General features: G+C 40.8%; 1 protein-coding gene across 1 annotated transcript in view; it reads left to right on the top strand.

The window, feature by feature from the left end:
- The window catches only part of BCR (BCR activator of RhoGEF and GTPase), a 105,092-nt gene extending 91,473 nt beyond the window's left edge, over positions 1 to 13,619 (top strand). Inside the window, exons 17-23 of the mRNA XM_080391642.1 lie at positions 719 to 778; positions 902 to 1,011; positions 1,813 to 1,952; positions 3,436 to 3,570; positions 4,194 to 4,299; positions 5,354 to 5,516; positions 6,272 to 13,619. Coding sequence (XP_080247768.1) covers positions 719 to 778; positions 902 to 1,011; positions 1,813 to 1,952; positions 3,436 to 3,570; positions 4,194 to 4,299; positions 5,354 to 5,516; positions 6,272 to 6,361 — 804 coding nt within the window. The 3' untranslated portion in view covers positions 6,362 to 13,619. The remainder of the gene's footprint in view (positions 1 to 718; positions 779 to 901; positions 1,012 to 1,812; positions 1,953 to 3,435; positions 3,571 to 4,193; positions 4,300 to 5,353; positions 5,517 to 6,271) is intronic.
- The last annotated feature ends 1,811 nt before the right edge of the window (positions 13,620 to 15,430 follow it).

The raw sequence follows: 15,430 nt of genomic DNA, 5'->3' as shown, positions 1-15,430 counted from the left end.
AGGGCCAGGTGTTCTTCCTGCCTGCACGCTCAAATAGAAATGAAAAGGAATAGGCAGGTTGAAGGAGGACAGCTTTCCATTTCTGGGCCAGTTTTCTCCATTTCTCCTGTCAGATCCTGACAGAGGTTTGGTTTATTTAAAGTTACTTGTCTCTGTATAGATCACTTCATGGTACTCTTCTTTGACCTTCCCGGCTTTTTATTTCAGTGCAGTGATTTCACACTCATCCAACCTCACCTGTCTTTAGAAAACTGCAGAGGGAGACAGTTCCTCTATTTCAAATCAGAGTTTTTCCAGAAATCTCTCCTCCTGTCTTCTGACTCCTAGCCCTGTGGGACAGGACAAATTTGGCTGGCTGTTAATGTGCCTGTTGTGCTACAGCAATGAATGTAGTCTCTTTTTCTATGAAAGCTGAGGTTATTGGCTTTCAAACATTGATTTTGCTTGCTGAGGTTGCCTTTGTTGTTGAGCAGACACTGTACACATGTTGCTGGATTTTCCATGTGTGTGAGTCCTCATCAGCTCTGCTTAGAGAACTGCACAATATCTGAATAGCCTATCACCTGAAACTGGGAAAACCTTGGAATGTGTGTTTTCCTATGGAAAAGAAATAACATGTTGAAAACAGTAGTGCTCTGCTTACTTACAGAAGCCTTTCAGATTTGCTGATTTCTCTGCAGTCTGTTCCTAACTCATGGGTAATTTGCATGTTTTTCAGCTGGACCCACAGGCATTGCAGGACAAAGACTGGCAACGCACAGTCATCTCAATGAATGGAGTAAGTATGGAGAACAGAATTTAGCACTGCTTCTGTACCTCTTATGTGCTTTACTTCTTTGCTCTTCATTGCAGTGTTGAAAAACCAACGTTTGAAAATTAACAGCTGTTTTCTTTCACTCAGGTTGAAGTGAAGCTGTCAGTAAAGTTTACCAGCCGGGAGTTTAGCCTGAAAAGGATGCCATCCCGGAAGCAGACTGGGGTTTTTGGGGTCAAGATCGCTATTGTCACCAAGTAAGCTGCTGGGTCATATTTCTCCCGACTGTATTTTGGAAAGCCAGCTAGGCAGTGGGTTGTGCTTGTCTTCACCCCACTGCGGGATTTGTCAGTCCAGCCTGCTCCATTCACGTAGAGTGTAGATGGCTGTGGCTGCAGAAAGGAGGTGATGTACATTCTCTGAGCTTCATGTTTTGCGGGGGGAAAAAACAGTGTGCACACAGTCTTTGCAACCCAGGGTGTTTACTTAGAGCATATCACTTTCCTGAGTGCCGGAAATAGCCCTTGCCCCTGTACTCTGTAGTTAGCTGACTTGGTCACAAGTTTCCAGAGCCACCGAACAGTGATGTTTCCTTTCCATAATCAGAAATGTCCAGGTTCTTTGGATCCTGTTGTATTATTTTAACCCCCGATCTTTTGTCATGAATCATTTGCCAGAAGAAAGCCATTTGTTCTGTTATATAGTTTGGGAAGTGTGGGATTTCCTCCCTATGGAATTGCATTCATTTAAAAGCAACAGCGTTGCTATGTATTCAAGGACTGTTTGGGAATCCTCTCGTTACCTGCGCAGAGTCACAGGCTCTAGGGGCACTGGGACTTGGCCAAAGCCAGGCTGAGACAGCCAGAAAACCCTTTCCAGTTTTAAAAGGAATTTTTTGGCTCAGACTTGATTGCCTGCTCATACTTTCTCCCACCCCGTTTTCCAGAAGAGGTTTGCGCAGTAAAATGGTGGGGTGATTTTTAACCAGCCAGGTGGCTGGGGTAACAAGCATTGAGGGCACAGGCTGTACTGAACTCTTCTATCTGGCTTGCTTAAAGGAGAGAGAGATCAAAGGTGCCTTACATAGTGCGCCAGTGTGTGGAAGAGATAGAGCGGCGTGGAATGGAAGAGGTGGGCATCTACCGTGTCTCTGGGGTTGCAACCGATATCCAAGCTTTGAAAGCTGCCTTCGATGTCAGTAAGTATTTGTGTCTGATGTTTCCTTTGCACTGTGAGAACTTGCATGAGCTCCCTGTCAGGTGGCTGTGCTAATTTTAATCTTATGTTCCCCAAGAAGCATTAAGAGGTAGAGATTCTCACACAAGGAGAATCAATTTAACCCTGGCTGTGTGTTTTAATTAATATTCTTCAGCTACGGATAAACCCAAGGCATACAATTGGATGGATCCTTATACCAAATAATGTGTGTGTTATTCTTCCCAGCAGACATGACATAGTGGGTTTGCCTGCCTTGCCAAATCTTTGTAAATGGCAGACACTTTCCTCAGGGGAAGCAGCAGCAATCAGAAGTCATAATTTCCTCACTGTTGTGATGTCTCCAAAATAATAAAGTCCTTGGAATGAACAAAGTTTTGTGCAAGGAAGCCAGCAAAAAAACCCCAACATTCTGAGGCTGAGTAGGAAGGGTGTTTACAAAAGTGGAGTTAGGTGGTCAGGGCTGACGAGTTCTTTTCTTAACTCAGTCTAGATTGATGTGTGCGGATCATAAAATTAGATAATTTTGACCAACCTTTGTAAAGCTTTCTTTGATCTTCAGCAGAAAAGGGCTCCTTACTGCATTTAAAAGAACGGTGTGTATCTCCCAGTAGGCATCCTCCAAATTGCTGAGGTACAAAAAGTGAAATTCTGCCCTACCTCCAGCCTCCACATGATGGTCCAAAGACTGCTCTGGCCACACTCGAGCTCCCTTTTGATGCGAGCAGTCATGAGGCCTGTGCCAGGTGCCCAAATTCACCCTCCCCGCACGTTTTTCCCCCACTTATTTTATGCAGTATCTTCCTTCTTCTGTTTTCTTTTCATTCCCCCTAAGCTACCAAAAACATTGGTTTATGAATCTTTCCTAGTGCAAGTAAGGGTGTTTTGTATCTTGAAAACCAACTTTTTTCATTTATATTAAATCCTGTTTTACACTAAACTCGTGAAACCAGTGCTGGCTCTGCTGGTTGGCCTGCTTGTTTTAGGGAAAGGGGGTTGTTTTGTTGTTCTTAGTAGTAGCAAAATGGAAATGTGAAGCCCTGAATTGCCTGTGTGCTTCAGCTGTGCTCTGTGGGGAATTAGACAGCCTCAGAGTCTCTTATTCTAAGCTGTTAGAGGCAGGGAATTGGAATAACAACTGTTGTCACTAACAAAAGTTGAAATGCGTATAAATACACTCAAGCCGGGTTTGTTGCAGATCAGGCTGAGGTTGTTGGCACAGCCCAGCTAACCCTGGGTAGTGCGAGGTTCCCTCAACTCCGTCTAAAGCTCTAAACTGTTTGCAGTCATTTGTGCAGCACTTCTCAGAACTACTTGTCAGAAGGTATCTCATTTAATCTGGAGAAATGTAAACAGGAAAATTCTCAGCTATTTGGGCAAAGACAAAGAATAACAAAGAGAGCCAAAGCAAGAAAAAAAATTAATGCAATGCTAGCAGCTTCTTTACTGTGCTTCCCCTCTTCCAGATAACAAAGACGTGTCAGTGATGATGAGCGAGATGGATGTTAACGCCATTGCAGGCACCTTGAAACTGTACTTCCGGGAACTGCCTGAACCCCTCTTTACGGACGAACTGTACCCCAACTTTGCTGAGGGCATTGGTAGGTAGTAGCAGAAATAACCCTTGATAACTGAAACTCTTCTGCAGGAGGCTGCTCCTAAAGCAACACAAAACCGTATTGGCAGTGTTGGAGAGAAGCCCAGAACAAGTTGTTAGGGAAGTGAAATGGAGCTCAGCAGTGAACGCTGGAGTGACATCTTCTTCCTGTGAGCTTGAATGTGGGCAATTCCCGTGCATTTTTGTAATTTTGGAATTTTGAAAATGTCCAGGTTTCTGAAGAATAGGTTAAGGATAGAATGACAGTCTAGCTGTTGAGGCTGTGCATGCTGTTTGCCCCGTTCAATCTTCCAGGGAAGTTCTTGGGGGTGGGGGGGCAGGGTGGGTATACCTTGTTGTATCTGGATGCACAGGAAGAACTTCGTAACAGTTGAAAGTCTGAAAGCACTTGAATTGCTTGAGAGAAAAGGATTCTTTACACATGTATGAAATAAAGGAAAGAGAACCTGTGGGGTACTGATGTGCAGCTCTGACCTCCCAACCTACAATGCAATTACAGTCCATTCAGGACCATCCGTATTTGTTGGTTTGGGAAATTATGCAGAAATTATGCAGAAATTCTTGTTCGCTTCTTGTGCTGATGTTTTGTAATTTTCTGTCTTGTAGCACTTTCAGATCCTGTCGCAAAGGAAAGCTGTATGTTGAATCTATTGTTATCGCTTCCAGAACCCAACCTTGTGACATTCCTTTTCCTTTTGGACCATTTAAAAAGGTAATACGTGGATCCTTTAGACACATATTTAATGTGTAAAGTGTCATTATTTTGAAAAGAGCCTTTTCCTTTAATGCTGAATCTCACAAATGAAGAAGCATTTGCTGATTTACTGTGAATGCTGGTCAGGTAACTACTGTCTGGTGCTCAGTGAGGTGCTAAACCCTGAGTTCCATTCCCACTCATCCTGAAAGGATTTGAACTGGAGGAAAGGGGTAACAAAACTCTCGGGGCTTATCTACTGCAAATGCAAATTTGTGCTGCAATATCAATGCAAAACTCCATCTGGACACATCTTTTACTGTAAGGTTTTAGAGCAGGAAAAGTTTTAGTGTAAATCGTGAGGCTTTGGCTATGTCTAAGGACTTGTGAGCCCTGTTGCAGAAGGTGTCTGCAATCTAACATGATTTCTTCTCAAAAATTACAGCACTCTTGCTAACTGGAGTTGTCAGTTCCTTGCTTAAACTAGTCTTTCTGATCTTGTCTATGTCTCTGTAATAGGGTTGTAACTGTGAAGAAGTATTTCCATGCATTTGATATTAATGCAGTAAGCTTGCTTTACTATATGCGCAATGTGTTAATTTACATATGTGGTTTGTACATACCAGAGACTGTCAGTGGTGAGATGAAAGATGATCTCGTGACTGAGGTTCTGGATTAAAATCCAGGAAATCTGGGGTTTATTTGTGTTTCTGCTGCAGACTTTTCTGCCCTTGGGTAAATTTTCTAACCTTTGTGCCTCAGTTTCTCATTTATAAAACCAGGATGAAAAACATTGCTTTATTCCCGTCCCACCTCTCCCTGTCCAGGCAGTAAGCAGCAGTCCCTTTCCTGGTTTAAGCCATGTCTGTAGAGTGCCTGGAGGCTGTGGTTGTGTCACATCAGGCTATTTGCTTTAGATATATAAAATTAATTTAGGCACATATGGAGAGAGTGGTTGGTTGAATTTATCTAAAACTTTTTACAACAGAAGTAAATATGGTTTCTTACTTAAGGACACATCCAAATTCAGGTATTTAAAAAGATCTGCCTTGTTCATTGTTTCTTCTCCCAGGGTTGCTGAGAGGGAAAGCGTTAACAAGATGTCCCTGCATAACCTTGCAACTGTCTTTGGACCAACACTGCTCAGACCTTCAGAGAAGGACAGTAAAATCCCCGCGAACCCGACCCAGCCTATCACAATGACCGATAGTTGGTCACTGGAAGTCATGTCCCAGGTAAAATCCAAAATGTGCTACTGAATCTAGTGAAGACGGGGAAACTTCTGGCAGTCCCCTTGCAAGGCCTGGTGCAGCCACCCTTCTGTGTTTTCCTGACGGTGTTTTTGAAAAACTTGAACACCTTTCACCCTTACAGAGAAACTTTAGACTGTTTGTAGAACTGCCTCTTCAGGCAGTTCAGCTTGCATCTGTACTAATACAGCTTTTCATGAAAAAATGTCAGTATGCATATATCGTGTATGTTTTGTGTTTATGCATAGCAAGTTGTTGTTTTTTGGGTTGGTTTTTTTTTGAGAGCTGTCTCACAGACCCATATTGCTAGCCTGGGATAAAAGGACTGTCAGTGTTCTTCTGCAGTGCTCCTCAATAACCACCTTCAGTTATGCACAACAAGATTCTTCGCTACATTCAGCTTTCTTTGGCCACTGCCGCCGTTTGAAGGCGATACAGAGAATTAACACGCAGAGGCTATGTTAGCTACTCAGGCTGTTTTTACATTCTTGATTGAGTAATGGCGAATTGGAGATCACATTTTTCAGTGCAGTGGAACACCAACACATTGTTACACCCTGCAAGCTGAAAAGTGTTTCTGAAGCACTGCAAGTTTTAATATTCCTGCTTTATTAGAACAAATATGTAACTGCAAGATGTTCCTGTGGAGAGAGCTGCAGGCACGTCTGCCAACGCTGAAAGAGCCAGGATGAGGATGAGTTAACAAGGCTTTATTATTCCCCCTTTCTTTCTCTTTCCAGGTTCAAGTTCTTCTGTACTTCCTGCAGCTAGAGACTATCCCTACCCCGGACAGCAAGAGGCAAAGCATTCTCTTTTCCACAGAGGTGTAGGTGTCTGCGATACCAACAGGACAGAAAAAAACTGCTCTTGGCATAAACCCGCCTCACCCGAGGAAAAGACGACTGGTGTTTCTTCAGACATTACTGGCCTGTTCCTGTCCTGGGGAATTACGGCCCTCAGTGCTTCTGCTGTGTGTTAACCAGAGACAAGCTGAAGAGAAAGGAGAAGAATCTCTACTCCTGTTTGGTAGGACCAGAACTGAACTGGAGATGGAGCTGTGCAGAATCTCCACTAGAAGGAGCAATAGACACTTGAACAAATGCACCACAGAGTGTGGCTATTATTCTTGTTGGGAATGTGACAGAAGGTATTCCTCATTTTATGGATTTAATTTATCATAAAGAAACTTCCAAGATTTCTACTGGACCACTTGATAGGATACGCCTTTTTGGGTGAGGGGGAGTTAAAGGATATATCACAACTGTGTCTTTAATAACTGCTGTTTTTAAAGTACTGTTCTGGGCCACAAAAATAGCATTGCTTTGCAAGAGGAGAGAAGGGAAGGGTCTGGGATCTAAGATTCCCTCCTCAGAAACTGAAGTCTTGATTTGAACAGAGTTCTAAAGAGATGAAACAGTTTTGTGTACAACTAGAACTGTTTGTTTGTTTGGGTTTTTTTCTCTCTCTCTTCTTTTTCCTTTTTTTTTTCTTTTTTTTTTTTTTTTGTCTCACTCACCCCTTCCCTTGCAAAAGTTTATACAGCTCTAGGGAAGGAGATGCTCTACTCTTGCCTGTGTTGCACTTCTGATGGGTTTTTTGGGGTTAAGGGAGCCAGACCCAATGATGTTACACTATAAATAAATATAGCAAATTAAAGAGAGGCAGGGAGGATTAGAATCAGTGATTCTGTTTGTGATTCTGTTGTTTGTTTGCATATAAATGCAGAGGCAGGATTGCTAAATTCCTGTGCCCCCGCCAAACTTAATGAAAATTAATTGGAAAGACTATTAATTCCCAACACTCCAACGAAAAGGTGTTACTACTGCAAAAATAATTGATGCATTTGTGGACACAAAAAAATAACAAACAGTGGCTATCAGTTGGGCTGGCTGCTTACTCCAGACTTGTATCAGAACATCCCTTTTTTTTTTTTTTTTTTTCTTTCTCTGATACTTGAATTTTTGGAGGCTTTGTACATTGCTTCTACAGGAGTCTTTTTCTGATAGATACAAATACTTCGATAGAATGTGTCAGAATGTACTTTACAGACAATCTAGCGAGTATTCTCCAGAAATTCCAACCCTGTTTTAAGAGCAGTGAAGAAATTTCTATGGAACTACATAGAGCAGTACGCAAGGTCTAGCCAAATACCAGATTTGTGTTTCCCTGCCTAAATCGGGTGAAGCCACTGGGTTACACTGGCGTACAGGACAGCAGTATTTGTCTAGGGAACTGGAGGGAAACTCTGACTGCTGCTATCCAGAGCAAAGTGTCCTGGCTGTGAAGCAGTTGTGCCAAACATCTTGGCAGGGTGGGAGCAAGTCCATTTTCACAAACTACTCCGGCCTCCTTTACGTTCTACCCAGTTATGCAGCATCCATGTAGTGGCATCCGTCCATCATCATCCTGGCAAGAAGAAAAGTACAGCTTGAAGACAAGGGAAGGAATCAGCATGAGAAGGGGAGGGAGGGACAGATTTTGAAAGAATGGTAGTTATGTTGTCAATGTCATTTGAGGGGAAGTACGATAAAGAAAGCAACCCCTGTTATGCTGAATTTCACATTTTCTGATGGGTGATCTGCAGCCTCTAAAAAAAAAAAAATAAATTACAAAGGAGTCTTTCAAACAAATGGAAAGAAAAAAATTAAAGGGAAACAATTTTGTAGTCACTGTAATTCTGACTGCTGCATAATATTAGAAATTATTGTACTGTGAAGTTGCAAACTCAGAAAGGAAGAAATATAAATTTCAATTTTGTGAGTATATCGATATTTTGCATGCTTTGTAAGGATTCTTATAGGAATTTAATATTGCTTAGTATCCCTCCCTCCTTAGGTCTGGGAGCAAACCTCTTTGTAATGTAATGTACATCTAGAAATTCCTTCTCTCTTGTATGTATTCCCACTACATTCCAACTTCTGAACCCATGAAACAGAAAAAGTGTCTGTAGTAGAAGGTGCTTTTTGGAGGAGGGAGGGAATGAAGGCAAGGAAACTTGAAGGCTTAAGATTTTGTATTTTTATTATTATTATTTTGCCTTTTTGAAGGTAAAATTTAGTCACAATCCTGAAAAACTCTGACTTAAGAAAAGTCACGCAGACCAGTGAACCACACTCTATGGGTTGTTTGTTAATGTATCTGTTCTCATTTTTACATAGTGGTTCTATAGCAGTCCTTTTACTGCAAGCTGCACACCCGTCTGTTCCAAGCTGTGTGTGACACATCTGAGGCAGCAGCACTGTTGATAACTTCACGTAAAAGGAAAAAATAACATCAACCAAACTACACCAGGTGGTTGGGGGATAGCCTTTTCCTTTCAGTGTTTGGAATCTGTGGCTGCTGTTTGCAGTGTTGAAACTGGAAAGCAATACCATAATGACTGTGCCAATTTACTTTTGCCCATTTTTTTTATTTTTATTTATATAGGAAGTAATTTTAATATTAAATTACTGATCTATAGTATGTAACCATGAGAAAATTGCTTTTGCTTTGGTTACTGTTACTAGTTGTTGCTTTTAGTCTCTCATTACAATGCTCAGTTCTAATGTAACATTATCTAACATGCAGGCATGTGGATCAGGGAAAAAGTTAATTTAACGTAACCCATTAATTATTTCTGTTAAGTATGAATATGTTTTCCCCAAAGCTGGTAATTTTGGGCTGGAAAAGATAGCACATCTTATTGCTGATGATGAAATCATGGACTGATTTGAAATGCGAGAATTGATTTCTTGAATTTCCTTTGATTTTGCAATTAAGATTTTTTTCAAATAGTCTTATGTTTTGAGAAATTAAGTATTTCCAGAAGGCTTTTATGTTTTTTTTCCCAGGGATGTTGGCTGGGTTTTGTTGGTGGGTTTTGTTTTGTTGGGTTTTTTTTACTTTGCTATTTTTTTAATAAGCCTTACCATACTTAAACAAAAAGGGAATTGCAAAACTTGGTTTTAGAGAAGGCCTTCTGATTTCTACTCATATATTCCCTTGCGAGTTGCGTCAGAAAACCTAACTCTTCCATTTTCTGTATCAAAAAGGTACAATATAAATGATGTAAGAGCAAACTAGGAAAAAATTGCCCTTTACATATGTACTGGGAGTTTATGCCCTTGCGGTTTCTAGTGTATTGGAGAGACCTTTCTAAAAATGTAGCTTTCAGTAACAGGAATTTGAAATGTTGAAACTTTCAACTGAAGAAATTCAAGTTATTAGGATAGTCTGTGTGTCTCCAGTTTGAGGAGAGGAATAAGCATCCATTTCCTGGCATTTAGAAACTATTTAAAATGCTCATGTTTGTGGTTTGGTTGTTTTTTTTCAAAACTGAATAGGTTTTTAAGTGAAATTTAAAAAAGTTAAGTAAAGCAAACTATGGGAAAAGTTTTCAAAGATGGACAAGAAATAAGTTACTAGATCAGCTTCAGCTTTGTGTTTGTGTGTGCTTTGTATGGGAGGGGAGTGTCTGAAACCAAACCAAAACACATCCATTAAAAATGCTGCTGGTGTTCTTTATTCTTGCACAATTTTTAACAAGTTGAGGTAGTAGCTAAGCTATTTCAGGCTGTATTGTAATGCTGCTATTTTTCAGTGTATCAGCTAAGGGCAAAATACAGCAGTGTGGTGATTATATTTTGCTGATGCCCACTGCCTGCCTCGGTTCTGACCTGCAGTTGCTAACCCAAGGCCATCGGCGTGCACCGTCTGAAGCAAAACTGCAACTTCTTGTGTTGGCCACAAGGTGGTAGAACCACAGAGTATGTTTATGGGAGATGCAGTATTTTTACAGTTTATTCATTCTACCTGTTTAAAAAAACTGTTTTACGGTTGTTTATGTTAGTTTTCTATGAGTTTATTTAAACAAATGTACTGTTCTTTAAAGCATACATGGATCTCCAGATTTGTTTGTCACCCTTGTAACACTGGAAGGCATCACGATGTGTCATTTATCTTAACGTGCCATTCTTTCAAGTATGTATAGAATGTAAATTGACCAACATGGCTTTTAAAAATGTTTAAAATCTGATGGCAAAAAACCCCACCGTCTCTGATTCCTCCCTGGTTAATCCTTTTGTTTCAGTGCTTGGTCATCTACTGGGATAATATTATCAGATGTGGTATTCTTACAGAAATTTTAGTGAGCAATGGAAAATGCTTTAAGAAAAGCCCTTACCCTTTCTCTTTTCACTTCAAGAAGACAGGGACTTCTAAGAACCGAACACCAATAGGTTCATGCTAGATTTAAGGGACTTGCTTTTGTTCCTTCAAGAAGAAAAATCTGAAAGGGCAATTCCTAAGTAGATACAACCAAATTAATCAAAGTCCTGGTGTAGTTAGTAACTCATTCGTTTATGCCCTCTTAAATTTGTAGTTCAGACATGGTTTTCTTTGTAAACTTTGCTAACATTGTCATAGTACTGTTAGGAAAACAAAATCTGATGCTATTCACTGCCTTTAACATAAGGTATGTGCAACTGCGATACTGGAGACTTGGATAATAATAATTCTCCATTCTGAAGTAGATTGAAATTAACGTTTATGTGTATTCCATGAATTTTCTCATTGAATAGAACTAAATACATGGATTGCCCTTAAAATCAACAGAAGCTCTAAAGGAAGCGCTTACAGTTAATTATTCCTTAAAAAGGTTGTGGGGAATAAAAGTAACACAAATTCAAAATAGAAGCATAATTAGAAGTCACTCAGGTCATAGCACCTGGGACGAGATAGAAATTCTCATTTCAGGTGACAGAAGGCGTCTCGTGCCCTAGGTAACTGTGAGCAAAGACTGTCTTGCCAGTAAATCAGTATTAATAGAGGAACACCAGGAATGTAGCTGCTGTAGCCTCCCGGTTCGGATGTGCTGCAACCCCTCTTCCTTGCTACAAAAAGTTCACAGTTCAGTGCTAAGAAAGCAAAGCTTCTCACTTGCTCACTACCTTTTCTTTCCCCCTGTGGCAACAGATAGGGAAGAGCAATAGAGTCCATATATTACCATAAGTGAAACACCACCGCGAAGAAGGAGAAAGCTAATAGAATCAGAAAGTTACTGTTGTGCGAGCTAAAAGTCTGTTACTAGGCTGCAAGAATAAAACGCCACAACATTCTGTTCTGATGTAATGGTTGAAACGGTAGGACCAAAGCGAACCTGAGTGTACATATTACTTTGATTCTTCTCCTTCCATAACCACAGCAGTAGATCTAGGCCTTCCGGGTCAAGCAAATACATAAAAGCTCTTGCCAAGAACCAGGTAATTATTAAATGCCCTAGTTTGCCTCTGCTGTTGATTCTCTTTGTGTTACCATCCATATTGGAATTGCTGGAGACCCCTGTAAGAGCATGCAGGTGAACCATGCCAGTGTGCTCCGTGTCACTTCCTACTGTCATGTCCCACTTTGCAGTAGAAAGACCCCTTCTTTGCAACAGAAACCACTTCATTCTGCATTGCAGAAACTACCACAGAGGAGGTTCGGTTTGGAGCAGAGCTATCCCTGGAAAGAACAAAAGTATTTCCAGTCTTCTGGTGCAGAATGGACCAGGTACTGCTAAAACTTCGGGCTCTTGTAGGCCTGCTTTGTGAATTAAGTAAAATTCTATTATTTACACCTGTTCAAGCATATTTGTGAATTAACATCATTGGAGAGTCCCCAAGCCCAGCAGAAGGGTTTGCTCTAGTGCTCTGGCATAACTGCAGGCACGTTCAAATCCTCTTGTCAAAAAGGGGTTCATCAGAATGGAGAAAACTTTTTTTTATTATTTTTTTATTTTTCACTAGAGCTTTGGTTTGTGTAACTGTTTCAGTCGTCTTTTGCCTGGTGGTCAGATGCTCTGAGAACCCAAGGCATTCTACACACGAACTACTTCTCTCATCTGCAGAATGATTTATATGACGAGGCCATCTTATATCCCTGTAGCTGTACAGAAGGGCAGGCTTGTGCACAAAACAGCTTCCTGCCTGGAAGGAGAACACAGCAGCTCTCTGCAGGAGACCCAAAGGACCACAATGGGTAAAGCCCACCAGTGAGCAGGTGGCCTTGGTCCTTAGATGGTTACATCTGCCCTGAGGCAGTTTGGGCAAGGCCCACAAGGCAGTTAAGGGAAGAGAGAGACTCTTCCGGTTCCTTCTCACTGTGCCTAATTGAATGATCAAATGCCAGTCTACATGGAGTAGCTCAAATTTCCTGCATTTTAGTCCCATTTTTGGAGAAATTAGGATTATGCAGACTCAAGGGATTATGCAGTGAAAATGGATCCGCATCTAAAAACTATTTTGTATATAGTAGGTGGTAACAGAAAAGCTGCCACAGCAAAAGGACATTTCTTTATAACAGCCTCTTTGCATCCCCTTACTGCTTCTCACAGCCTAAGAGAAATCCTGGTTTGGACTTTGCAGTTACATATGAAACTTGTGGAATCCTGGATAAAATTTAGCTACGCAGGGACAGATGTGATTACCAAGGCAGCAAGAGGAGGGTAAGGAATTGGCTGACTGAGAAGCACCACAATGAAACAGTGAATTTAAAAATCATCTCACAGCCAGACCCTGTGAAGTGTTGTCCTTTCTGTCTGTCCAGCAAAAAAAATAAAACTAAGCCTTCTCTTGCCTATGTAAGTTGTGTAGTTTGTTCTTATCTCTAGTATTACAAGTGTTTATAATCCGTGAAGAATTCCAAGGAAAGGAGTTAAGACTATTTATTTAAATATAAATACAATTAAATTATATAATTAGTGCTAAATTATCAGGTGTAGTTGATAAACAACTTGTTATTGTTTGGATAACTTTGGGTTTCATCAGAGTTAACATTGTTGGCATTGTTTTTACCATGTTAGGGAGTCAATTTTTGACATTTTATACTGCTGTTGCTAGTGCTTCAGTATCTTACTGTGTTCTGTTTTTGGAAAAGAAAACCTAATCTTAATACTTTAATACTGAAAGGTGTTGAATCTACCGCTAAACATCTCTCAGTTTAGGCCCAAAGAGAGGGGGAAAAAGGAAAGGGGAAAAAATAAGGGGGGCGTGGGGGTGGAGGGATTGTTACTCTGGATATTTTTTTTAAAATTTTCTGAGAAAAGTATGAAAAAGGGATCCAAAAACTGTATTGGGGGGGGGGGGGGGGGGGGGGGAATCTAAGGCATTTGTAGCCTTTCTTTGTACACAATGTTAAATAAAATCTCCTGTATCTACGTTTGTCAGGTTCTTTTGGTCTTATTTAACTAAAAACTGGGCCTACATGAAATTGAATGTGTGAATTCCATTCAACTGAATTTGCTAGGGGTATGAGATTTACCACTGGTGTTTCAAAATAAAAGGTATTTCATGTTTTACAAGGTAAAAGCTGTATCGCTTACAATCTAGAGGTTAGTACAAGGTTATTGCTGAATTTAACTAAAACAACTATAATGTGGGAATATTTACATGTAAGGTAGAGAATTAGCTGAGCAAACCCATCCATTTTCAGATCTGTATTAATCCCTTTATAGGAGTACTGCTTCAAAACACAGCCCGCCTCAGACCTTGTAAATGTTACAGTTGTGTGCAGAGCACTTTACCTGTAGTTACATATTTGCTAAGGAATCAGCTCTGGCCTCCAAGTTCTTCAAACACTGCATGAAATTAGTGTTTTTGTAGGAATCAATGTGGAAACTTGAATCAGTTTAAGTCAAGTTCTCTTGGTACTTTATTTAAATCAATTATTATTTTAATTATTAATGTAATTAAAGTACATTTCTGTTTTATTATAGCCCAAATTTAATATATAAACCTCTTTATAATAAAAACATACCTGCTAGAAAGCTCTCTAGCTGATTTTCATTCAGTGGGGATCACAGAGATCACAGGTCTCAATGGCAATATCCAAAGTAGAGAAAAATGTAGCTGACTGTAGTGTCTTTAAAAGTACACTGAAATGAGATGCAGGTCAAAAAAAATTAAAAAATATCATGCTTATCCCTGAACTGGGAGAATAAGGGGAAACTCAATGACTATTATTAATATTTCCTACCAGTATTGTAGCTGTATAATATAAAATAGTTCTCAGATTGCTTCAATATGGAGTTCTGCAAAATGGTTCTCTCTCCATGAGAAAGCACACCTTTTTAGTGCAACCACACTGAATGGTATTAGGATGCCTCTGGGTGAGCCTGGGGGTGTCCTGTCCCACACCAGCAGCTCAGCTCACACAGCCATCAAGCTCTTCACTGACTACCAGGCTGGCACTTTCCAGCTGCTTCTCCTAGCTGCTTTCCCTCATTTGAAGACCCTGGGTGAGCAACACTGCTGCTGGCTTCAGGTGAACCACAGAGTGCAAGCTGGTGCAAATTCGGCCAGTATACACTTACAGTACGCTACTTCTCTGTAACGAGAAAGAATGAATGAAACTTCAGGCTGGAGAAGGATGAGAAAGAACATGAGAACATCATAACCATGAATGTTCTGTGCAAACTGCTGCACCCAAGCAGGTGTCTGCATTTTCCAGGCAGCCCCTGCGCTGCTTCCTGAGGGCCTGACAGGCTGCCCTGAGGCAGTTGCTCCCCAGCAGCCCTGCAGGATACAGCTATCGGGCTGAGACAGGATCAGCTGTACCTGATGCGGAGAGGTATTTGTCTGCTCTTTGTTAGAAGCCTCCAATTACAGAGATTCTGTAATCCTCTTGGGCAATCTAATCCAGAACATAACCACAATGAGAAAGTTTTCCTAGCAGACAGTTGAATCACTCTTGCACACATCACAGGATATAATGCCGCAATATTATGCAGTTTTCTTCATTCACCTTTTAAGTTCCTGAACTAGGATACCAGCCACACGTACTGTCAGCTAGCAGCTTGTTCAGTAATTCACTGAGCTGAACAAATCACATTCTGTTTCCTGCTAGAAAACAGAAAGCAAAGCCCCTTTGTGGGCTACCGTGAG

This window comes from Falco punctatus (assembly GCF_963210335.1).
Source record: "Falco punctatus genome assembly, chromosome: 1".
In the NCBI taxonomy this organism is placed as follows: Eukaryota; Metazoa; Chordata; class Aves; order Falconiformes; family Falconidae; genus Falco; species Falco punctatus.
Note: the sequence above shows the minus strand (reverse complement) of the source record. Positions and strands in the feature narration are given on the sequence as shown.